The sequence below is a fragment of the Hordeum vulgare genome, chromosome 1H (assembly GCF_904849725.1).
Source record: "Hordeum vulgare subsp. vulgare chromosome 1H, MorexV3_pseudomolecules_assembly, whole genome shotgun sequence".
Taxonomy (NCBI): Eukaryota; Viridiplantae; Streptophyta; class Magnoliopsida; order Poales; family Poaceae; genus Hordeum; species Hordeum vulgare.
The window spans coordinates 422388487-422414278 of NC_058518.1; the positions used below are offsets into that span (position 1 = coordinate 422388487).

The 25792-nt window shown below is 42.7% G+C and overlaps 2 protein-coding genes across 3 annotated transcripts; one reads left to right on the forward strand and one right to left on the reverse strand.

Annotated features, from left to right (window-relative positions):
- Positions 1 to 10065: 10065 nt before the first annotated feature.
- Positions 10066 to 16629, reverse strand: LOC123442145 (CSC1-like protein At4g02900). The gene is made up of 12 exons (XM_045118229.1): positions 16362 to 16629; positions 15449 to 15833; positions 15116 to 15265; positions 14127 to 14262; positions 13860 to 13961; positions 13491 to 13610; positions 13292 to 13372; positions 12881 to 13221; positions 11815 to 12060; positions 11368 to 11692; positions 10859 to 11092; positions 10066 to 10758 (listed from the first exon to the last, which is right to left on the reverse strand). The coding sequence occupies exons 2-12, from the start codon at positions 15760 to 15762 to the stop codon at positions 10504 to 10506; spliced, it is 2304 nt and encodes a 767-aa protein (XP_044974164.1). The 5' UTR covers positions 15763 to 15833; positions 16362 to 16629; the 3' UTR covers positions 10066 to 10503.
- Positions 16630 to 18835: 2206 nt separating this feature from the next.
- LOC123442155 lies at positions 18836 to 23046 on the forward strand. 2 transcript variants are annotated; one of them, XM_045118235.1, is made up of 5 exons: positions 18836 to 19055; positions 19358 to 19719; positions 20103 to 20198; positions 21889 to 21948; positions 22501 to 23046. In XM_045118235.1, exons 1-5 carry the CDS (start codon positions 18941 to 18943, stop codon positions 22723 to 22725), a joined length of 858 nt encoding a protein of 285 aa, XP_044974170.1. In that variant the 5' UTR covers positions 18836 to 18940; the 3' UTR covers positions 22726 to 23046. The 2 variants fall into 2 exon arrangements, with proteins under 2 accessions (XP_044974170.1, XP_044974176.1); XM_045118241.1 differs by having other exon boundaries at positions 18845 to 19055; positions 19361 to 19719.
- The last annotated feature ends 2746 nt before the right edge of the window (positions 23047 to 25792 follow it).

Here is a 25792-nt window from a genome sequence, read left to right on the forward strand (position 1 = left end):
GTAACTTGATTCGAAGCTCAATGATCATCATCATCAGCTTCCACTTCAATTGGTGTAGGCGCCACATGAACAACTTCCTTCGCCCTGCTACACACTGGTTGAAGTGATGGTTCAATAACCTCATTAAGTTCTACTACCTTCCCACTCAATTCTTTCGAGAGAAACCTTTCCTCGAGAAAGGATCCGTTTTTAGAAACAAACACTTTGCTTTCGGATCTGAGATAGGAGATGTACCCAACTGTTTTGGATATCCTATGAAGATGCATTTATCCGCTTTGGGTTCGAGCTTATCAGACTGAAACTTTTTCACATAAGTGTCGAAACCCCAAACTTTCAAGAAACGACAGTTTAGATTTCTCTAAACCTCAGTCTATACTGTGTTATCTCAACGGAAATACGCGGTGCCCTATTTAAAGTGAGTGCGGTTGTCTCTAATGCATAACCCATAAACGATAGTGGTAATTCGATAAGAGACATCATAGTATGCACCATACCAAATAGTGCGTGGCTATGACGTTCAGACACATCATCACACTATGATGTTCCAGGTGGCATGAACTGCGAAACAATTTCCACATTGTCTTAACTATGTACCAAAACTCGTAACTCAGATATTCATTTTCGTGATCATATCATAGACAGTTTATCCTCTTGTTACGACGAACTTTTCTCTGAAACGGAATTGAAATTTTCAACATTTTAGACTTGTGATTCATTAAGTAAATACTCCTGTATCTACTCAAATCATGAGTGAAGTAAGAACATAATGATATCCACTGCGTGCCTCAGCACCCATTGGACTGCATACATCAAAATGTATCACTTCCAACAAGTTACTATCTTATTTCATCTCAATGAAAACAAGGCCTTGCTCATGTGGTATGATTCGCATGTCACTAGTGATTCGAAATCAGGTGAGTACAAAGATCCATCAGCATGGAGCCTCTTCATGCAATTTATACTAACATGACTCAAGCGGCAGTGCCACAAGTAAGTGGTACTATCATCATCAACTCGTATCTTTTGGCACCAATATCATGAACATGTGTAACACTACGATCGAGATTCAATAAACCATTGAAGGTGATTATTCAAGAAAATAGAGTAACCATTATTCTCTTTAAATGAATAATCGTATTGCAATAAACACGATCCAATCATGTTCATGCTTAACGCAAGCACGAAATAACAATTATTTAGGTTTAACACCAATCCCGATGGTAGAGGGAGCGTGCGAAGTTTGATCATATCAATCTTGGAAACACTTCCAACACGTATCGTCACCTCGCCTTTAGCTAGTCTCCGTTTATGCCGTAGCTTTCATTTCGGGTCACTAATCACTTAGCAACCGAACCGGTATCCAATACCCTCGTGCTACTAGGAGTACTAGTAAAGTACATCAACATCATGTATATCAAATACACTTCTTTCGACTTTTGCCAGCCTTCTTATCTACCAAGTATCTTGAGTTGCTCCACCTCAGTGATTGTTCCCCTCATTACAGAAGCACTTAGTCTCGGGTTTGGGTTTAATCTTGGGTTTCTTCATTAGTGCAGCAACTGTTTTGCTGTTTCACGAAGTATCCCTTCTAGCCCTTGCCTTTCTTGAAACTTAGTGGTTTTACAAACCATCAACTATTGATGCTCCTTCTTGATTTCTACTTTCGCAGTGTCAAACATCGCGAATCGCTCAAGGATCATTGTATGTATCCTTGATATGTTATAGTTCATCACGAAGCTCTCACAGCTTGGTGGCAGTGACTTTGGAGAACTATCACTATCTCATCTGGAAGATTAACTCCCACTTGATTCAAGCGATTGTCGTACTCAGACAATCTGAGCACATGCTCGACGATTGAGCCTTTTCTCCTGTGCTTTGTGGACAAAGAATCTTGTCGGAGGTCTCGTACCTCTTAACAAGGGCACAAGAATGAAATCACAATTTCATCTCTTTAGAACATCACTTATGTTCCGTGACGTTTTACAACGTTTTAGGCGCCTTGCTTCTAAGCCATTAAGTATTTTTGTACTGAACTATCGTGTAGTCATCAGAAACGTGTATGTCGGATGTTCACAGCATCCACAGACGACGCTCGAGGTGCAGCACACCGAGTGGTGCATTAAGGACATAAGACTTCTGTGCAGCAACGAGGACAATCCTCGGTTTTACAGACTCGGTCTGCAAAGTTTGCTACTATCAACTTTCAACTAAATTTTCTCTAGGAACATATAAAACAGTAGAGCTATAGCGCAAGCTACATCGTAATTCGCAAAGACCATTAGACTATGTTCATGACAATTAGTTCAATTAATCATATTACTTAAGAACTCCCACTCAAAAAGTACATCTCTCTAGTCATTTGAGTGGTACATGATCCAAATCCACTATCTCAAGTCCGATCATCACGTGAGTCGAGAATAGTTTCAGTGGTAAGCATCTCTATGCTAATCATATCAACTATACGATTCATGCTCGACCTTTCGGTCTCATGTGTTCCGAGGCCATGTCTGCACATGCTAGGCTCGTCAAGCTTAACCCGAGTGTTCCGCGTGCGCAACTGTTTTGCACCCGTTGTATGTGAACGTTGAGTCTATCACACCCGATCATCACGTGGTGTCTCGAAACGACGAACTGTAGCAACGGTGCACAGTCGGGGAGAACACAATTTCGTCTTGAAATTTTAGTGAGAGATCACCTCATAATGCTACCGTCGTTCTAAGCAAAATAAGGTGCATAAAAGGATTAACATCACATGCAATTTATAAGTGACATGATATGGCCATCATCACGTGCTTTTTGATCTCCATCACCAAAGCACCGGCACGATCTTCTTGTCACTGGCGTCACACCATGATCTCCATCAACGTGTCGCCATCGGGGTTGTCGTGCTACTCATGCTATTACTACTAAAGCTACGTCCTAGCAAAATAGTAAACGCATCTGCAAGCACAAACGTTAGTTATAAAGACAACCCTATGGCTCCTGCCGGTTGCCGTGCCATCGACGTGCAAGTCGATATTATCTATTACAACATGATCATCTCATACATCCAATATATCACATCACATCGTTGGCCATATCACATCACAAGCATACCCTGCAAAAACAAGTTAGACGTCCTCTAATTTTGTTGTTGCATGTTTTACGTGGTGACCATGGGTATCTAGTAGGATCGCATCTTACTTACGCAAACACCATAACGGAGATATATGAGTTGCTATTTAACCTCATCCAAGGACCTCCTCGGTCAAATCCGATTCAACTAAAGTTGGAGAAACCGACACTTGCCAGTCATCTTTTAGCAACGGGGTTACTCGTAGCGATGAAACCAGTCTCTCGTAAGCGTACGAGTAATGTCAGTCCAAGCCGCTTCAATCCAACAATACCGCAGAATCAAGAAAAGACTAAGGAGGGCAGCAAAACGCACATCACCGCCCACAAAAACTTTTGTGTTCTACTCGAGAAGACATCTACGCATGAACCTAGCTCATGATGCCACTGTTGGGGAACGTCGCATGGGAAACAAAAAAAATTCCTACGCGCACGAAGACCTATCATGGTGATGTCCATCTACGAGAGGGGATGAGTGATCTACGTACCCTTGTAGATCGTACAACAGAAGCGTTAGAGAACGCGGTTGATGTAGTGGAACGTCCTCACGTCCCTCGATCCGCCCCGCGAACAATCCCGCGATCAGTCCCACGATCTAGTACCGAACGGACGGCACCTCCGCGTTCAGCACACGTACAGCTCGACGATGATCTCGGCCTTCTTGATCCAGCAAGAGAGACGGAGAGGTAGAAGAGTTCTCTAGCAGCGTGACGGCGCTCCGGAGGTTGGTGATGATCTTGTCTCAGCAGGGCTCCGCCCGAGCTCCGCAGAAACGCGATCTAGAGGAAAAACTATGGAGGTATGTGGTCGGGCAGCCGTGAGAAAGTCCTCTCAAATCAGCCCTAATTGCTCCATATATATAGGAGGAGGGAGGGGGGACCTTGCCTTGGGGTCCAAGGACCCCCAAGGAGTCGGCCGAGCCAAGGGGGGAGGACTCCCCCCCCCCCAAACCGAGTTGGACTTGGTTTGGAGGGAGGAGTCCCCCTCCCTTCCCACTTCCTCCCTCTTTTTTTTTCCTTTCCTTTGATTTCTTATTCTTGGCGCATAGGCCCCCTTGGGGCTGTCCCACCAGCCCACTAAGGGCTGGTGTGTCTCCCCAAAGCCTATGGGCTTCCCCGGGGTGGGTTGCCTCCCCCCCCCCCCCCGGTGAACTCCCGGAACCCATTCGTCATTCCCGGTACATTCCCGGTAACTCCGAAAACCTTCCGGTAATCAAATGAGGTCATCCTATATATCAATCTTCGTTTCCGGACCATTCCGGAAACCCTCGTGACGTCCGTGATCTCATCCGGGACTCCGAACAACATTCGGTAACCAACCATATAACTCAAAAACGCATAAAACAACGTCGAACCTTAAGTGTGCAGACCCTACGGGTTCGAGAACTATGTAGACATGACCCGAGAGACTCCTCGGTCAATATCCAATACCGGGACCTGGATGCCCATATTGGATCCTACATATTCTACGAAGATCTTATCGTTTGAACCTCAGTGCCAAGGATTCATATAATCCCGTATGTCATTCCCTTTGTCCTTCGGTATGTTACTTGCCCGAGATTCGATCGTCAGTATCCGCATACCTATTTCAATCTCGTTTACCGGCAAGTCTCTTTACTCGTTCCGTAATACAAGATCCCGCAACTTACACTAAGTTACATTGCTTGCAAGGCTTGTGTGTGATGTTGTATTACCGAGTGGGCCCCGAGATACCTCTCCGTCACACGGAGTGACAAATCCCAGTCTCGATCTATACTAACTCAACGAACACCTTCGGAGATACCTGTAGAGCATCTTTATAGTCACCCAGTTACGTTGCGACGTTTGATACACACAAAGCATTCCTCCGGTGTCTGTGAGTTATATGATCTCATGGTCATAGGAACAAATACTTGACACGCAGAAAACCGTAGCAACAAAATGACACGATCAACATGCTACGTCTATTAGTTTGGGTCTAGTCCATCACATGATTCTCCTAATGATGTGATCCCATTATCAAGTGACAACACTTGCCTATGGCCAGGAAACCTTGACCATCTTTGATCAACGAGCTAGTCAACTAGAGGCTTACTAGGGACAGTGTTTTGTCTATGTATCCACACAAGTATTGTGTTTCCAATCAATACAATTATAGCATGGATAATAAACGATTATCATGAACTAAGAAATATAATAATAACTAATTTATTATTGCCTCTAGGGCATATTTCCAACACGCTGCTCCTCCACCGGCCTCACTCCGTCGCCGCCCCACCCCACCTCCGATCGCTGCCACATGCCATGGTTCCGTCGCCCGATTCATCGCCCCGTCACCATCCCGCCCCGGCTCGCCCCGCCACCGCACCACGCCACCCCGCCCCGTCGTTGCACCGCCTCGCCGCCCCATCGCACCGCGTCACCCCGTCGCCTCACCGCCCTGCCATGCCGCCGCACCACATCGCACCATGTTGTCCCGTCCTGCCGATGCCATGCCGCCGAGGAAGACCCCGAGGGACATGACGAGGTTCTTTGGCGTGAGGGCGAAGCCCTCCGACAACTTCGGGGTCGAGTTCTGCGACGCCGACCGCCGCTTTTGTCTTGGCACGTACCCCACCGTCCACGAGGCCGCACGTTCCTATGATGTGGCGGTGTGGCGTGCCGGGAGGCCGAATAAGGACCTCAACTTCCCGGAGATCGAGACCCAGGCGATTGCGGAGTTGCTCGTGCCGGGAGGGGGGCTGTCGCATGGAGGAGATCACGAAGAACAACGACACGAAGAAGAGGCCCGCAATTTTCCTCAGTCCCGGCGATAGCGACAAGGAGGCGATGGTGAGGTTCGTGCGTGATCATCGAGAGTATGTGCAGGATGGGCCTGAGTTCTTCTTGAAGCGCCAGGCCGAGCAGAACAAGAAGAAGAAGAACGAGGCCGACCCCTCGACGACGATCCTCGTTGAGTCCTCGAAGAAGGACTGGGCGACTCGGAGGAGGAGGAGGTCTGTGAAGACCTAGACAAGGGTGCGTTCTGGGAGCAGTTAGAGAGCTCCGATGACGAGGAGTAGCTTTATCTTCGATGTAGTTCAAGTCGATGTAGTTCGAACTAGTACTAGCAGTAGATGAATGTAGTACCTCGAACTAGTAGTAATTGAGTTTGCTATGTTTTCTATTAATTAAAGTTATGTTTATTTATGTTTGAAATGAAGTACTAGTTGAATTTGCTATGTTTGAAGTATGGGTTTCAAATGAAATAATAGTTGAAGTATAGTTTTACATCTTCATTTGCATGTCCTATTGAATTTGCTCTTTTACATCTCCGTTTTGTATAATCTCTTGAAGTTGGCTCTTTTTTAAGATGTAAAAAAGCATTTTTTTATGATGTAAATAATACAACACTTAGTTTACATCTCTAAATTTGCATTTTTTATTGAAGATGCTCTTAGATGCATCATGGAATTAAGTTTCACATGGTATACTTTAATTAAAAATGTTATCATAATTCAATGTAAATTTAAATAAATTTATGAAGTCTTTTTTTCAAAGAGGCCTAAGACCTGGCCAAACAGGTCGTGCTTCCTGGGCCGACCCGGAAGCACGGCGGCCCGGCACGCCACGGGCCAGGCACGACACGGGCTAATCGGGTCGTGTCAGGCACGCAGCCCGCCTCGGGCCGTGCGTGGACCTGAAGGCTGGACACGCGGACCGACATGACATGACCCGTTTATCATTTTTATTATTTATTTATATATATATATAGTAATAATAATAAAAGCCTAATACGTCAAAATCGGTCCAAAAACAGCCTAATATATCAAAATCGATCAAAAAAACAGCCGACAGGCCAAAATCAATCCAAATCTTACCTACTAATAAAGCAAATAGTGCTTCTTCCGTACGTCATCCAAATTACCCTTAAAGTTGACTAAAATTACCCACCAATGCCACCTATAAGTCATAAAAAACGTTTCAAATAGGAAAATATCCGGACTGGGCCGGCCCATGTAGGCACCTCCTATATTACGCTGTGGGCATTGGAAAAAGATACAGCACACCTGTTTGGGCCGGCCCATGCGTGGTCGCCTGTTTTTTTAGTTTAAATTTTTTATTTTTCTTTTCAGTTTCATTTTGTTTTTCTACTTTAATAATTTAGAACTTCAAACAACTTTTCTCAATTTTAAGAAACTGAGAATTTCGAAATAAAATATACAAAAATAAATATATTTTTTTTGAGAATTCAAAAACTACTCAGGAGTTTAAAAAAATATTTGCATATAAAAAAATGTTTAAACTTTGAGAAAATGTCCATAAAATAAAAAAGTCAACGATTTTCAACAAAAGTCCGTGTAAAAATCTTGAAAACAGTTCGTGCCTCTGTTTTTAGTCTCATTTTTTATTTTCATTTTTCTGTTCCATTTTTTAGTTTAAATAATTTAGAACTTTGAAAAAAAAATTGCAATTTATAAAACTGGGAATTTTGAAATAAAAGTTTGAAGAAAATATAAATTGTTTGTGAATTCAAAAAATGCTCGGGATTTTTGTAAAAATATTCGCATATTCAGAAAAATGTTCATAATTTTGAGAACAATGTTGGTGAAAACAATAAAAGTCCATGATTTTGAAAAAAAGTTTGTGTGTTATCTTTTGAGTGCAATTGAAAAAAATGTTTATTAATTCAAAAAATGTTCATGCATTTCAAGAAATATCCTAAAATTTTAAAGACATAATATGATCAGCATCATTGGAGATTATAATTGTTTTTTTCCCGTTGCAACGCACGGGTCCTTTTGCTAGTAACAACCTAAAATACAAAAAACTTAACAGGCTAGCGGGCATGACGTGTCGACGGACCGGTCCATATAGCCTCCGTGACGTGCTTGGACCGGGAGGGTGCGCACGTGGACCGGCATGACACGGCCCGGTTAATATTCGTGCCTGAGTGGGCCGTGCCGTGCCAGGCCCGTTTATGCCGGACCGTGTCGGGCCGGCCCGTTTGGGCAAGACTAAGCCTAACCAATGTCGTGGTCTTTGAAAAGAAGTTTGGGCCCATTGCTTATGTTCTTCTGTCTCACGTCCACACGCCCGTTGGACAAGCAAGGAACGGCGCGCGCTCCGCTCTGCCTCTGGGCTGCAAGCCTGCAACCCGCCGCCGCCTCTCTCAGGCTCTCAGATGTCGCCGCCGCCGCCGCCATTCCCACCACTTTATGCGCTACCTCACTCGTCCCATTCCCCGCCTCCTCCTCATTCGTTCCCTCTCCTCCGCTCGCCTCCGAGACCACCACTTCCTCCTGCGCTTCGCCGCCCTCGCCAAGGAGCTCTCCGACCAGCCCGCGGCCTCGCCTCTCCCGTCCCGGCCACAGTCCCCGCACCCCTACGACTACAACCGCCTCATGTCCGCGCATGCCGCGTTCGATGCTGCCGGCGGGGCCGGCGCCGACCGCGCCCTCCACCTGCTCGACGAAATGCGCAGCCTCCTCCAGCGCCGCCCAGACGCCGCCTGCTTCACCACAGTCGCGGCAGCGCTCTCAGCTGCCTCCCGCCCAGGCGCCGCCCTCGCCGTGCTACAAGCAATGGCCGTGGACGGTGTCAAGCCCGACACCGTGGCATGCACGGTCCTGGTCGGGGTGTACGCCTGCCACCTGCGGCGGTTCGACGCCGCCTACGACGTCGTGCTGTGGATGACTGATAATGGTGTGGCCCCAGACGTCGTCACTTACTCCACTCTGATATGTGGGCTGTGCAGCGCCGGCAGGGTGGCTGAAGCTCTGGGAGTGTTGGATTTGATGCTGGAGGAAGGATGCCATCCGAATGCACACACATATACACCTATCATGCACGCGTACTGCACTGCTGGGATGATTCATGAGGCCAAGAAGCTGTTGGAATCGATGATTGCTGCTGGTTGTGCTCCAAGCACCGCTACTTACAATGTCTTGATTAAAGCTCTTTGCAAGGCTGGAGCTTTTGAGGAAGTAGAGGTGCTTCTTGAGGAGAGCAGCTCAAAAGGGTGGACGCCGGATACAATCACATACAGCACTTACATGGACGGGCTATGCAGATCTGGTAGGGTAGATAAGAGCTTTGCATTGGTCGATAGGATGCTATCCAAGGGGCTGCATCCTAATGAGGTTACTCTGAATATCCTTCTTGATGGCGTTTGTCGCACCTCGAGTGCGTGGGCTGCGAAATGGCTTTTGGAGTGCAATGCAGACATCGGATGGGATGCCAGTGTTGTCAACTATAACACCGTGATGAGGAGGCTTTGTGATGAGCGGAAATGGCTGGCTGTTGTCAAGCTGTTCACTGATATGTTGAAGAAGGGCATAGCTCCAAATAGCTGGACCTTCAACATCGTAGTTCACAGCCTCTGTAAGCTCGGGAAGCTTCATAATGCGCTTTGCTTGATGGGGAGTCAAGGGTTTGTTGCCAGTGTTATCACATACAATACACTGATCCGTCATCTCAGTTTGTTGGGGAAATCTAACGAGGTCTACCGCTTGCTTTATGACATGATTGAAGAGGGCATCGCCCCCAATGAAACCACCTACACTCTTGTGATTGATTGTCTATGTAGAGAGGAGAAATTCTTGGCTGCTCTTAGCTGTTTCTACCAATCACTCGACGACGGGTTCTCTCCGTCTGTAGTTACAAGTATTGTACGAGGTCTCATTGTTGGTGGTAAGTTTGGCGAGTTGCATACTTTGATTGGGCAGATTCTTGGACAAGGCTTTGCAATAGATGTGTACATGTTCCAGGTAGTGATCATTGCTTTTTGTAAGAAAGGATACTGTCAAGGCACAGAAATGTACAAAGTCTGTCATATATTGGAAAGAATGCTCAGTTTGAGATGATTTTTCTCCAACAATTAACACGAAAGAAATTCCAGTTCTGTAGCTATATTGTACTTTTCAAGATCTCTATAAGATAACCTTTTATAATGTTAGTGTCATCCTTTTTCCATTTGCTGTTTATGCTGCTTTGTTTTCTTTATGAACAGAACCTCTAATTTGTTTTTGTTTCGTAAGTTTAAGGCTTGAAAGTATCAGTAGAAGTTCTGAATTGATGCACCCATTTGCCCAAGTTCATTTGGTAGGAAATTTGTTTCGACATATACAAACTTTCAAGACTCCTATAGCTTGCATTTGTAAGACATCATTGCATGCTCTAGTATCATAATATCAAATTCAACTGATGGAAGGACTTGATTCAACTAATGGCAATGTTTTGAGTTTTTTAAGTGCTCTGTGGCTCAAATCATAATCTTGCAGTAGTTCCAAATTTTCAATTTCATTGCGGTAGCACATGCTAATGCAGTGATGCGATTGTTCATCGTGTATATTGTACATTCTGCTACATCCTGCATTTCCTTTTTGCTCCAACGTTTACAAGATCACCAAAAATCCAGAAACTTTACACTTTCTCAAGCAGGATGCATCCGACTGAACTCTCCTTCATTAGTGCCAACACTGGAATTGAACTTGCTTTCTACTGGTGTGTTCATGCGTGACTGACGCTTCGTCGCAACGGTGGGATTCTTCTCTTCTTCATCCATGGCAACAAGCTCATACATGTCATCTTTCTGGAAGACCGGGTGGACATATGCATCCTTCAGGTATTCTCTCAAACTCAAAGTTGGGTCATTTGCTCGTTGCAGTGTGTCCTTCACCATGGCTTCCTGCAAAACCAAACAGTAAGTGTATGCATCAAGGCTATCCTAGCTCAATTTTTGAGACGCTACGTTGAAGATCTTAATGAAGGTTAAGTTTCAATCCTACCTGCAAGGGGAACTTTACATACGCTGGTTCAAACCGACACTTGCAAACATAGTGGAACCATATGGTCAGGACAGGAAGAGGAAGGAGAGCGACAGTAGACTTCTCTGCTTCCTGTGTGCTCAATAGTCCTAGTAGGAGGATTTGCGATACTATTAATGCGGCAATAAGTCGTGTTTGCACATCTGGCCAGAATAGTGCGCCGCTCTCGTATTGCTGGTTATAGACATTAATGATCTTGCAGTGAAAGAAGCCGAAAATATATTAGTGGCCTAAGCTTAGTAGAAAAATGAAGTATGAAAGCTGCCTAGAATGCAGGGTATTTTAGTTTACTACATGAAACATCCAGTTTACTAAGAATGGCATGAATGGTTATAACTTTATGAGCATAAATATGTGTTTTATGCTGATATGAATGTGAGACAGCAAACATACTGGTGCGAGACCTTGCAAAAAGAAATAAAAACATACTCGTGAAAGGACAGAAAGATGATATGAACAGGGATTAGTACCTGGTGTCTGAACACAAGATAGGCAAGGCTGAAGAACACGATGATGAAAGGAAGAAGAATTGGTGTGACAACAGCATATACTAATCCTAGCAGGAAGTAGAGTTGTATTCGTGGTTCAGTGGTGCCAAAATCCAAGCTCCCAGGATCCATGGCCTGCTCACGATCCTGCTCAGTTCTGACCAAGAAAGCGTTCTTTATATGGAACATGACCAACGGCTTCAACCTAAGAACTTCAGCAGCGATACCGGCCCATCCATCAACCATTACATATGTGATGAAAAATGTTGCTTTCATGGGAATTGATTCTCCAACAGTCTCTGGGATTCTTGTCATGACAAAAGGAGAACGAATGGCAAAAGAATTAGGTGACAGTATACATTGGCCCCATTGTTATAACAGAAATACCATTAATGCAAAATAAAGAAGCAATTTCAAAATCTAGCCTACTTGTTAGCTGGCTGATGGATAAAAGTGTCGAGCTGTTGGAATGCTGTTCCAGTTATTACACTCCCCAAGAATACATTGACAAAAAGGAACATGAAATATGTTGATGCGGTCCTCCTGTCCAATCCAGAGATTGATATATGACCTTCAAGCTTGCTCATGGTCATTAGAAACATCGGGAGAAGTATAAGGAAGATTTTTAGTGCGATCCCTGGCAAGAAACCTTGTATAACTGACTTCAAAGAATTTCTGCAGGACAATGCATCAATAATGAAAATACGAAATTAGGTCCAGAAAGACTATCTTCCTGACAAATACAATATAGTCATTTTATGTAATCTGAGGTTTACTCAATTTATCAAAAATTCTTTCAGCTCTTTATTGCTCAGTAAAGAAACATATTTGGGCAACATTTTTATTTATCGGTATTTAGGTTTCTAGAGAGCAGAATTGAGTATAACTTCTACCAATCAAGATTTCCAGCACTGGAAAAATATACCTTGTTTCCTACCAAAATAAATGGTATCTTTACAACATGTTCAAATCTTACATTTATTTAAGGTTCTTGTTTTCCATGAACTTTATAATACCTGTTCACTGTAGCAACTAGCAAGAAAATGATATTTATGAAATACTACGACTTTACACTATATAAGATGTTAAAATGCTGTTGTTAAATGATGTTGAAAATGGCTACAAATGAACTGCAAATGTGGGCCATTGGCAAAATTGCTCCATGATGCATATCGTTGCAAAGATCATCCAAGTCGGAGTATACCATCACAGTGTCACTGGAATGTGGCCCTGTTGCCCTCTTGTAAGCCTAAGATGTCATGGTAGTTTAAATTTTGTACATCTTTTTATTGAACCAAGCTAATTTATCGAATGAAAATGTGTACATGTAGCTCTTAGGACCTGAACTAACCGAGTCACAAGCCAGTCGTTGCCTTAAATTGTTGAAGTAGTAGGATGTCAGGATTCATAAGATGCTTCTTGTGAAAAACACGCTGTAGATGCTCTTTTCTCTTATTTAAAAAATCAACTATAAACTACTAGGAATAAAACTCACCTTTCTATTATGGGTTTCAAGAAAGGAAGCAGCCGCTCAATCTCATCTAGATTTGCCAAGGATTGGACAAATGCAATTGGTATCATGAAGAAAAAAGTGAGGAAGAACAGCGCAACGGCAATGATAAGCCTCCTAACCGAGAGCTCAACAAAAGGGATTGCGAGATTAGGCCAGTAAACATCACGAGGTTCCGGAGCCCACTCGGTTAGCCACACTGTCGGATTACTTGTCTGCTGTGTTTGAGCACAAACAGCAGCCCCCCACTGACTTTTGAAAGAAACAAATGCCGCCGGCATAATAGCATTAGGATCACTCATCACCTTTTGTCTCTCCTCGTCTTCCTGAAACACAAGTTAAGGACTATCAATATTGCCCAGTGTTGTGGACCATTCCTTTCAATGAAGCTAGTACCTGTTTACATAGCTCCTCAATTGCTGCCTTGTAGTATTCTATAGCATCCACCTTTCGCCCCCAAAGACCCCACAGTCCTGTCTATAAGAGATGTAGTCGAGTCATATACCACTTGCCAGATCAAATCATACAGTGAAATAGCTTTGTTATAGATGAAAAGAAGCTTCAAGTGCATGCTTTGCATAGGAGAAAACCATACCTTCATAGTTGGCGTCTTTGCAGGGTTATGAGCATGCTGGTTTTCGTAGTAGACCAGCCAGTTCTTCAAGCCTTTCTTCTTCTCAACCAAACCGGCAAGGGCGTTTGCATTGTATACAATCTGTTGATGACATACTCACCAAATTACTCCAAATGATATCATAAAAATGGAGCAACTGGAATTTTGGTATATACATGGTATCCCTTTTGCTAGAAGTTACAGATGCTTCTACTTCAGATGAAGAGTATAGAAAAGCTTGCACTTCAAATATAGAAATATCTGCTTTAATTTTATTTTTCTTGGTTCCCACTCGTATTTTGTATTCACCATAACAATACCACAGTGGACAGAAGATCAGAAAAACTAAACCTGATGACTGAGGTAATGATCCCGATGATTCACAGCAAAGAAGTGCTCAACATGTTCACTAACTGTTTCGTCTGGGTCCGGTGGTACATTTCTCACAAGTACCTAAATAAAGCAGGATAAGAGTGAAGAGCAGGAAAATTTACAGAACACTAGTAAGTCTGCTAGAATAAGTTTACACGCAACGAGTCTAAGAAGATGAAAATTTAACATTTAAATCTGATGAAATTTTTAATCTATTAGTTAATTGGTATGGGGAATATTTCTCACCGTAAATTGATCAGGCCGACGACTCTGATTAGCAAGAAAGCGCAATCTCATAGTTGTTATAACCTTATATTCATGAAACAACACGTAAAATGTCCAAAAGGTAAACACATAGGACATTCCTATGTGTGCCCAAAACCTATGAAAACATTCAACAGTTCAGTAGAACACTTGTCAGCCAAAGTGAAGAGGTAGGCAGTGAAAAGAAATAGACATTGAAAAAAAATACATAAGAGAAAATTTGTAGCTATATGAAGTCATTCAGTTTCAGTTGCAGATACAAAACACGAGTTTTCTTTGTCTTGCTCCAAATATATGCAGCCTGTGTATGTTTTTTCATGGAAGCACTTACAGTTCAGTATTATCTCTAAACCATTGGCTTACTCCCAACTCTGAACACTGTAAGTTTCAACACTCTACAGTTAGGTATTTCTGTTTGTTACAAAAGTAAGTTACTGTAAGTTGCACCATAAGTCCTAACTAAATGGCATCCTAGAGGTTTAAGCAAAGAAAATTATTTTTTAACAGAAAACTGTAGCAAGGCCCTGACAGTAAAATTTTATGTGAAAGAAACATAATTACACGAGGGAACTGCATAAGGGAGTGTTAATAAAAAAATATACTACGACAGAATCCTAGAGATTAACTGCAAAAAATGACAAGAACTATTCTCTGGAATAACCTTTTTTGCAGGTAATCCATATATGTGGAAGTAAGAACATGGCTGAGTTTCAAATGGTTCTGTTTGGTAAGTAATTGATCAACTTAAACCAGTTCAAATACCGGTGGTTTCAGTTTAGCCAGAAGCCACTACTGCGTAAATATTTTGTGCCACTTTATTCTGGATATAGAATATCTGAAAATAACATGATAGCTTTTGCGATCTTGGAACACTCTGTAATAGACAACACACAACTCTTCAAAGAAACAACATGATCCATGCCTGTGCTGCAAGTAATACAACATATAGGTGGAGTAAGCAAAACTATTACCATTTTGAACCTTTTCCAAGATTCGATATCGAAAGCTTGTCAATTTCATCATAATTCAGATCCTTTTCATGTTCCAAAGTTCCACTGGTCCAATTAACAGGTACTAGGACAATGAATGCCAGCAAAGCAATTGGCACAAATATTTTTAAACTGTAAAGCAAGAAAGAGCGCCGTCAGTAAATGAAATTTGTTTGTCTGCCATCTTAAGAAACAGTCGTGTTTTATACTAGCAGTCGAGAGCTCGAGGTCATCTTTTTGGAGCTTTGCAAGACATGAAAGTGAAAGCAAAAATACAGTGATGTGAGAGTAGAGAAACATGAAAATCATGCTGACCCAAGAAGGTAGATGCGGACATATACTGCGGCATCTAGTCCTGCATGCTCAATTAGCTCTGGTTCTGGCATTTGTAGCGCTGCAGGCATCCAATTCAGAAACCGCAGATACGTCGACAGGTCGGCGTTCACGAATTTGGAGAAGCCAGCTCCGATGTGCCTCGGGCTGCTCCTTGTCCCTTTGAGGTACCATTTTGGAAAGTATACCCGATCATTAATAGGCTGTATCCTCAGAATTGCAAACGCTAGAAGAAAACCCAATGCCGATGATATGTTTATTCCCGCAGCAACGCCGATTTCGTTGAGAGAACCCATCTGTGTGTCTCTAGAGAGACTCACTCCAGATCGCGCTTCATCGAAGAGTAGATAACAGCGAGGCTAAATATCTGCATATATAGGAAAGAAGAAACAGTAACCAAATAATGTTTCTTTGAGTTAATAATAAAGTAGGATGCGCATCTATTGGTCAAGTCGAATAAAACCATGGTCATGATCATCAGCATTAGCAACTTAAATATCTTTGCCTCGAGTATGAACATGGAATCTTTTTGAGTAATTCTTCCGGAGAACTTGGAAAACTTTCTGCAATTCATGTCAGAATTTCCACACCGTAAAAACCAGCTGTATGATGCAAAATGAAAACCTGGATACAGCCATATACAGCAATAACATGTGTTAAGCTTGTTAATGAATACTGATAATATTTTCTTTCTCTCTAGGAAAATGCATGTCAGGTGCGACATACGCAAGAACGAATGGGATCCGAATGGATTTTTAATTACATCGTTCAAGGATCTATGAAAGTCATTCCATTTTGGTTCGCGAGAAATGCATGCCCGCCATCACCATGGGATGAATCGAGGGCACTCGAGATTGGGCACGGCCATGTATGAGACAGGTAGGTGGGTATTTACCTCCTGGGCGCCCCTCACGCTTCCTCGCCGGACGATGCTTCCCGCGGCCGGGATCGGCGCGCCGGCCGGGGAAAAGGCCGACGGTATAGGGAAACGGGGAGAGATTTGTGACGCCGCGCGTTGGCGTTGTTGCCGCTAGCCTAGGGGGATGGAGATTTGGATTCTGTCGGGTTTGGTCGTCGGCGACGGCGAGGGGATGGGGACGACGACGCCGCGCCGGGGCCGGCTCCCTCGTCTCGGCTGGCGCGCGCCTCCGTCTGTATCCGGCTATGGGCCGCGGCGGAACAATAACGATATGAAAGAGGGATGGCGGTTTCCAACCAACTCCTCGTCAGTTAAATTGCACCATACGTGGACCAGCTCAGAATTTGCCTTTCCTTTTCTTTTTTTGAACTTTGAACCAACACTATTTTTACGACATTTCGACTTCAATACTCCGTTTCAAAATAAATGTCTTAATATAATTTTATACTAGAGCTAGTATATAGTTGAAACATTTATTTTGGGACGGAGAGAATATTTATGTATGAATGCGACATGAAAATGAGTTTACTTTATGGACCCGTCGACCAGCGGATATTTAAAAAAATCGCTGCTTGCGTTTGATTTGGGGCTATTCAACGGCTCGTTCCTTTTCCTCGCCAATACAACAAAGATAGTGTTGTGAAACTCTTTACAACAGACCTTGTGTTGCAAACATTTACAATAAAGATTTTGTTGTAATTTTTTTTTACGGTTTAACTTTTTTGAAACATGAGTACTATTGCAGAAGGATTTTTGCAACACAAATGATGCTATAAAATTTTTATCATCTTAACACTTATTTTTTATAACATGGATATTGTTATGGAAGGACTTCTGCAATATGGGTGACGTTGCAAAAAGTAAAATGATTAATGTGGTGGAGGCAAGCATTAGATGGTGAACATATTGACCGATTTATTAGAGGGTATGCGTTCTTCAATCAAATTCGTATGTAGCAGCTACGCGTGCGGCATAACTCAAAGGTGATCGCGTGACGGATTGTCATCATTTCCCCTAATTCATTATGTTGATAGTGGCTATTTAAAATTTGAATCCCATGTTCACACATAAATGTTTGCTCGATCTCACATGCAAATTGACTAAACGTTTGCATAGGAAGGGAAGGTATTTTGATCTTTTTTCTTAACACGATGCAAACGCAGAAATTCATACATACATACCCCTATGAACACATACGCACACCCTATCCCTATATCATTTTCGATAAACTGAGTTAACACATCATCTTGAGATTGACGAAGTCATAACAAACGCCTTCGTAGTCGGCGGGGACATCTCCTTTCAGTGAACGCACATCCCGACGGAAACATAGTCTAGAACTAGAACTTGGTGGGCTAGAGATATCGATGTCATTCTAACCATCTAATCACATGTTGGTTCGCGGGGACTTTAATCTTATTGGTGGATCAAACAACACACAACACAAGTATGCCCCACATGCTTTTGTAAAATTTATGTGTTTGAATTTTTATTCCGCACGTTACACGGTAAGAAATTCGAGTGCGCTCCTCGCGTTGCCTCTTCCAGGGTGACCGGGGGCGCTAACCGTAGCCCCTGCCGCCACCTCCTTCATCCTTCCTCCTCCCCTCAGTCATTAATAAAGGTGGACGCTCGGAAAGCCCGTGTGCGCTGTCAATGAAGGGGACGACGGCGATCTTCCGTCCCACGACCATGTCGTGTCTGGAGGGGTTGTACACGACAACATGAGATCTTCCTCTGGTGTCTTCTCCTCATGGCGGCGCGGCGGTGCACCGATGACAACGTGGGGATGACGGACTCGGCTGGGGATGTGATCTACGGCACAAGGGCCATGGAGCGACGGTTCCGGTCAAGGCGGCGAGGTCGTCCCCTCCATCGGGGATGATGGACCATGAGGCGACAACGTGCTCCTCCGTACAAATCTGGCTCGCGAGGCTTTTGCTGGTCTCGATGCGGTTGGAGCTGGAGGTGGGGATTTAGATCGGAAGAAATCTCTAGACGACACTGATCAGCCACGGCGAGGGCGATGCCCTAGGCGCCGTCTTTTCTCCATGGAGATGTTCATCATATCTGCTTCTACCTTCATCATGTAATTTGTCTTCCGGATAAAAATTCAGATTGTGGTGGGCAGCGTGGACGCCTTCAGGGTCGTTCCCTTTTTGAAGGCATCACCTTGAGAGATTGAGAGATAGTTGGATGGTGGACACCGTTGGGTTAAGGTTGGCGGTGATCTAGACCAGGAAGTGATGTAATGTGGATTTACCGCATCGGCAACGTGAGTCTCGACGACGTGACACAACAGGGTTCAAACATTGGACGTATGTTGATGGACGCACACAAGGTGGTGTCGTGATGGCGTTGTCTCGCGTCATGGAGGCGTCGACGGAGTAGTATTTCGATTAAAAAAACCCGGATATATACTTGAAAAAGACAAAACGCAAAATGAGGCATGTACGGGGTCCGAAACGCAAAGAGAAATCGAAAACCCCCAACCTCCCTCCCTCTGCTCCCCCCTGGTGACGGGTTGCGCCGCCGCCGACGAGTCACTGACCGAGATGGCGAGCTCGGCGCTGAGACGATCCCTTCCGCGGCGCGGCTTGCTCCGCCGCATCCTCCCTTCCCACCCAGCATCCGCCGCCACCTCCTCGTTCCGTCGCTCCTTCCAGTCCGGTGAGCACCCTCCTAACCCCTCCTCTTATGCGCAGTATCTATCTCCGACAACCTATTGCCGCATCCGGACCTAGCTCACCCTTTCTCTACCCCGTTACAACCGAACCATCGAATCGAATGGCGGGTACAGAGATCTAGGTTCAAAGCAAACCCGCTCTAGCTTCCTCGTGCCAAAATCCCTCGTCATTTTGTGACGACGACATGCTTGACATTTGGGGAATTGCTGTTCAAAATGTTTCAGCGATCCTGTTTTCTTTTTTCTTTTCTTTACATGCTTGTTTGCTTCAAATGTTGCTTCACAGAAGAGGGCGCGGCAGGCGAGAGCACGGCCGACTTTGAAAGGCGGGTGTTTGGAGACCAGAGGAAGCCAGATGACAACTCGTTCTTCGGGAAGCTCGATGGGGTTGGGGACTCCTTCGGAAGAAGACATGGCACAGGCTCTGGGATGGGTGTCTTCAGTCAGCAGGGTGAGATGGGTAACTTTGGGTTGGGTGGGAGAAGTGGTTATGTGTTCATGGACGGTTTCGATTCCTTGAACGATGGCATGAACGAGAAATTGGATGACGCGGCCCGCACCTTTCATATGACGGAGGAGGTTGAGGACGATGACTATGATTTCAGGCCAGATGTGAATTACAGGCGAGGCTCGACTTACAATGTCCGGGTAAGAGGGATATCTGTTCATTACTTCAGTGATTCAAGTATTTGAGAGATCACAAATCCTTTGCAATCTTGAGATTTTGTTTAGCCTATACAAGTATTCAGGAAGCGTCGCTAAATGTGTGAGCTAGATTTTGCGTAGTTAGTATATTTCCATGCAGTATAGTACTGTTTTGTGGATAGATGTCTGTCAAAAGTCAAAACAGAAATAAATTGCTCGTCTGGTCCACTATTGCCTGAACAACTGTATCCACCAGAAGATAGTGTTATAGTACCATTTTAGCTTTTGAAATAACATTTATTATTTAAACATGCAAGCATCAGTATGTTATCCACCGGAATGACACTCCTTTAACATCAGATTTTATTCAACTCTACCGCATGCAGGATCTTGACCTGACAAAACCTGCAGCCCCAAGGAATCCTCCTAGACCTCAGTTTGAAACATCTACAAAGGAAGTTTTAAGTAAAGCTGATTTTAGGGTGAGTACATCTGCTTGGCAACCTATGTAAACTGGCCACAGTTTCTGCTTAAAGTTTTGAGTGCTTTGGCAGCTTCTAAACTCTAGAACTGTTAACCATTATAAAGTTCAGGAATACAATGACTATCGTAAGACTCAAACGGCACTTCTTTCGAAAATGGTTGGAGTAAGTCATATGCTAGATGATGATAATGTTACATCCATGCTAATCTATCCAAATATCTTGTCTAAAGTTGTTAGGGTTCTGACATTTTCTCTTGATGCTTTCTGTCACCATATTTGAGTTTAGCAATTATTAATTAGTTCAGTATAATCAAACTCACATGTTGCTTGTTATTCTGTTGATTTGAGTTATTGCCTCATATTCGTCTAACGTTCTAAGATGATGTTTAGATGCCAATACTGGAACACAGCAAGTGTCAAAGCCAGATTAGGATGCTATGTAGGCATGGAACATAGTACTACTTTCCCCATCTTTCTTATTTCCAAAAACCACTCATGTGTTAGTGTTAGCACACAACCCCCTGCCTACTTCAGATTAGTATTGCACGGCCACCTGCATTATATAGAAGAAGAAAATGTAACCAATCAGCACAAATAAAAGTAGCATGTTTTCAAGAGGAAGACCATATCACTAGGCAAGTTCTGTTAGCCAACCCAATCAATACAAACAAAACTGCAGTAACCATAGCCCGAATCTTCTCAAGCGCAACAATGAACTTATTCCTCGCCAAACAAAAAATGAACTTGTTAAACCTTTGGTTTGTGTTACCTAGAGCTTGCTCATCATGCTTGTTCTATTATGGATCTCTCCATCCCAAAATGCATATGGCTAAAACCAAGAACAAACACAAATTATTTTGTCCTGCATGTCATGTGCTTGGCAACAGGTACCATCCATACTTCCCCTACAAAAACTTGTAAACACACATGCATCAACCTCTACAAGCAGAACTTGAAAAGTAATCAATATTCGAACCTTGTCGTGCATCAGGAAAAGTTAAATCTTCCTTTGCTGGTCACAACCAACAACATAACATTCCTGGAGATTATGTAGAGGCCTCTCACATGGTTACTCTTGCTGCCACATATGGCAGCTTAATGGAACTAGTCTGTTAGAATTGAGCTCATGTGAGATGGCGAGATTGGTAACTGAGCTCAGGGTGTTGGGTGTCACAGGGCAAGTGACACATGCAAAAATTGTACACACTCTGTTGCAAAACATAGGGCATATTTTGGTTGGATAGGACAAGGTCTTGCCCAACAATTACTCTGTTAATATGTGGTTTGTGGGGTACAAAATTGCAATCAAGTACTTTTCAATCAAATCTGATGTAATTTCATTAGATTTGATTCAAAACCCTGTCTTTACCAATAAAAATAATCAGTAGTGGTTACGTTTTTCTAGAGGGAGAAATCAGTAGGCATTGAAGCGACGATAATATGTAAATGTGGTAATGTTTTGGTTGGAAGTCTGCCACTTTGCTTAAACAGTATATGACTAAAATGCTTATCTTTTGGTGGTTTGTAACCTTTTTTTTAATAAATTTACCTACTGCTAGACACCTTCATGCATGGATACATGGTTTTCGAGAGATCAATTTTGATCTGCTTGATATATTTCGATATCTTGAGCTATTACAGTTATCCTCAAGTTGCAGGCTCTGACCACATGAAATTGTTCCTTGCAGAATGTTAGATTCCTCGCCAACTTCATTACAGAAGCTGGCATTATCATTAAGAGGAATCAGGTAACAGGGTACTTTCCCGGCTTCTGTACAAGATAAGAAAGTATTGGGTGGAGAGATTCTTGTCTTCCTGATATATAATATGAATGCAGATTATGCTTTCTCAGATTGTTGTCAATATTGCATATTCTCTTGTTCAGAGCGGAATGCATATTCTCTTCCGAAGGAGTGTCAGAGTTCAAGTAGCAACTGCCCTTCAATGCATTATTTTTAAATGTTACTCTTACAGTCTTACTAACAGAAGTGGGACGCTGGTTATTTGTGAATATTTCCCTTCGCTCATAGTGCTGTTGCTGAGGTGTTCATGGTCATGCTTGTCGGACACAAACTTTTTCATGTTTAATCTTGAAGTAACCCAACTCTATAATTAAGGTGCCACATGTAGTAACATCTGTCTCTCAATTCTCAGTGTGTATTGTTTTTACGGTATCTTGTTTTACTATTACCTTGAGAGAGTGCCTGCCTGCTTCTGAGGGTCAGCTTCATGGGTGTATACATGTTCTTTATGAGGCACCTCCTTGCCTATTGTTTCTAACTTATTGATCTGCTCTCCAGACCAAGATAAGTGCGAAAGCTCAGCGCAAGGTCGCGAGAGAGATTAAAACAGCTCGTGCACTGGGGCTGATGCCTTTCACGACGATGGGCAAGAGGCCATTCATCTTTGGCAGAAGTGCGGAGGAGGATGCTTCAGAAGAGGAATATGGGTATGAATTCGTCCAGAAGGATGCTGGGCCTGAAGACACTGCTGGCGATGCTGTGCCCGATGTGGAGACCGCGTAAACAATCTGGAGCTGTTGGTTATTTATAGAAAAAGAATCGCCTCTACTTAGTGCCTCGTGTTATGTACATTACATTCTGTTTTTCCTCTGTAGTATGGATGCCTCTTGAGAATAATGGATGCTTACCCCCCGCAAAACATGAAACAGTTGATAGTATTGACTTCTGGATAAGCTATTCCTCATTTTCAGGTTGCTTCTCTCCAATTCTATGGTTACCACCTTAGGCATAATATCAAGCCCTTCTAAACAAGGCACCATTATGAATGTACAACAGTTCAGAACATTTTATAAGTTGTCAGCCACTGCATTTTTGGACATCCAATTTCTTTGTTCTGAACAGCACATCTCTGTACTTTATTGTGCACTGACTGTTTACCTTGTTCTTGGTCCAGTTCATGTACATGCTTGCACACCACCTGTGCAATCCAAACAGTAAGACAGTCTGCCTGTGTGCATTTCAGTCAATTCCTCGATATGATAGTAGTATATGCTTAGGTTATGCTTGCATTTACTTCAGCTAGCCATTCATTAGTTTACATTGGTGTGTTTTCTGCGGATCACACTAGTGCGGACAGAGCCTTTAGTCCCGGTCCGTAAGGGGCTTTAGTCCCGGTTCACCAACCGGGACTAAAGGGGCGGGACTAAAGGCCTAACCTTTAGTCTCGGCCCTGTTCCAAGCCGGGACCAAAGGTGCTCCACGTGGCCGCCTCGGAGGGAGTACCTTTAGTCCCGGTTCTACTTACGAACCGGGACTAAAGGATTCGTCTGTTTTTTTTGTTTGTTTGACCAGAAAAGGTAGATTTTTTTTTTTAATTTTTTTCAAATTTTATTTTTGAATATTTTTTATGTTTTATTCCAATTTTCTAATCTCTGAATTATTTGACAATTTAATCTCTAATCACACATCCTCACTGCTCTAGCGTGGATCACTCATTTCAAATCGTCTAACTTCTCGGCCGATCACCCATCCTTTCACTGCTTCAGCCCGAGCACGCTTAACTCTCTGGTTCTATCGCCCCTAGTTGCCAAGTGTGCACTTGTTGTTTTCCTGACAATAGTAAGCTATCAATCATAAACAACTTGGGTCTTGATGTCATGTCACATGATTTAATTTTTTGAATTACAAACAGTTATTAAAATAAACTTAATAATTAACAATAATAGTGAATTTCAATGAAAACAACATAATATTTTTAAATAAAATTATTATTTTTTTTTTGGAAAAAACTTCTTTTTGAAATAACTTTTTTTTCCATTTGGAATTTTGACCATGTGAGAAAACTTCACCGGGCAAGCCTGGGTGAAATCGAGTACCAATTTTTTCTATTTTTTTTATATATTAATTTTTTTTGGACGTCGTATCCAAAAGTTATGGCCGTTTATTTTTCTTTTCCTTTTTTTGCAAAAACGGTCAAAATTCATATCTCAAATTTCTATACCGACTAGACACTAAAACCTAACAACATCACAAAGGATTTTATTTTTTGAAGATCTTATTATTTTTGTTTATTTTTTGAAGATTTTATCATTTTTGTTTATTTTCTATAAAACTCAAAGTATCAAGGTTTCAGACGAAAACCCATCTGCTACAAAGGCATTTTTTTAAAATTAATTGAACTGTAGATTTTTTGTGCATTAAATATGCACCATACTACAACATGTTAAAATCTACAGAAAGAACTAACTAAAAATAATAAAAAACAACAATTAAATGACTAAAACAACTATATAAGCAAAACAATATTTCTTTAATTAAAATCCTAATTTAAATTATTCTAAAAATAACCAAATAAATCTTACTGTGACAACAATCTAACACATGAGTGGGAGCAAAAAGAATTAAATTTAAAACTATTTGTAAACTCAAGTTATTCAAAAACTGGGTTTGAAGAAAATTTAAACAAATTCAAATTTAAACCATTCAAATTTGAAAACTAATGGCACAAACAGAAATTAGACAAAATTTTGAATCTAATGCAAAAAGAATCAATCAAAAACATCAAATATCCTAAAAGATATAAGCAATTTAAAACAGAAACTACAAACAAGAATTTAAAAACAGAAAAAAAATCTAAACACCTTTAGTCCAGGTTCGTGTCATGAACCGGGACTAAAGGTCTACCCTTTAGTCCCGGATCAAGACACCAACCAGGACTAAATCCTCGGAACCCTTTAGTCCCGGTTCGAGACACGAATCGGGACTAAATCCTCCAAACCCTTTAGTCCCGGTTCGAGACACAAACCGGGACTAAAGGTCCCATTTGAACCGGGACTAATGCCCGACCGGCGCCTTTGCCGCTCGAACCGGGACTAATACTAACATTAGTCCCGGTTTGTAAAGGAACCAGGACTAATGTGTTTTTCGAGCCCGAACCAATGCCCTGTTTTCTACTAGTGTCAATGTAGTTTCATGTGTTAGGAAACACAGATTGTGCCCAAGTGGATAATAGTGACCCATTTGCCTAGGTGTATCAGTCATTGTTCCAAATATCGACCAGTTAATTGCTATTCGGTGGTCACCGAATAGCCGATTAACTAATTTGTCTGCCGAATATTTGATTTATCGGCCGATTAACTGAAAAAATTGCCTACTTATCGTCGCTCAGCATCCGACCGGCGCAAAGTTCCTAAAATATCTGATATCTGTTTTCTTGCAGCCCATGCGCATCTTTTCTCCCGGACCTTCTATCTGTTGTTCGAAAAAGAACACTGATTTAACAGAAAAAGTTGCAAGTTGCAGGAACTCTGGTGACTTGTGGATCTATGTCGAGGGCTAAGACGTGGCTGGCATGGAGTCTGTATCAAGAGAGAACCTCATAAGTTTTCTCCTGCTTGATGTCTTCCTCAGTGTTTATGATTCCTACACAAAATGAATGGCGCTCGTGACCTTATGAGGGTCCTCGGCAAGTGACCAGTTCTTTTTAGGGCCAGTTCTTTTGAGCACTCCTGTGGAAATAAGCTCCTGTGAGAATAAGCTTCAAAAAAGCTCATGTGAAAATAAGCTATAGATAATAAGCTAGCTAATTCTTTTCGGTGCCTGTTTTCCAGCTTATATATGGTATGAGTAG

Excerpts from the sequence above, each read along its gene's own strand:
- LOC123442145 (XM_045118229.1), bottom strand. The coding sequence starts at position 15,762 with ATGGGTTCTCTCAACGAAATCGGCGTTGCTGCGGGAATAAACATATCA. Across the intron at positions 13,373-13,490 it reads CAAAGACGCCAACTATGAAG|ACAGGACTGTGGGGTCTTTG; the intron begins GTATGGTTTTCT and ends CATCTCTTATAG. Across the intron at positions 12,061-12,880 it reads TTGAAACCCATAATAGAAAG|AAATTCTTTGAAGTCAGTTA; the intron begins GTGAGTTTTATT and ends ATTGTCCTGCAG.
- LOC123442155 (XM_045118235.1), top strand. The coding sequence starts at position 18,941 with ATGGCGAGCTCGGCGCTGAGACGATCCCTTCCGCGGCGCGGCTTGCTC. Across the intron at positions 19,056-19,357 it reads CCGTCGCTCCTTCCAGTCCG|AAGAGGGCGCGGCAGGCGAG; the intron begins GTGAGCACCCTC and ends GTTGCTTCACAG. Across the intron at positions 20,199-21,888 it reads TAAGTAAAGCTGATTTTAGG|AATGTTAGATTCCTCGCCAA; the intron begins GTGAGTACATCT and ends TGTTCCTTGCAG.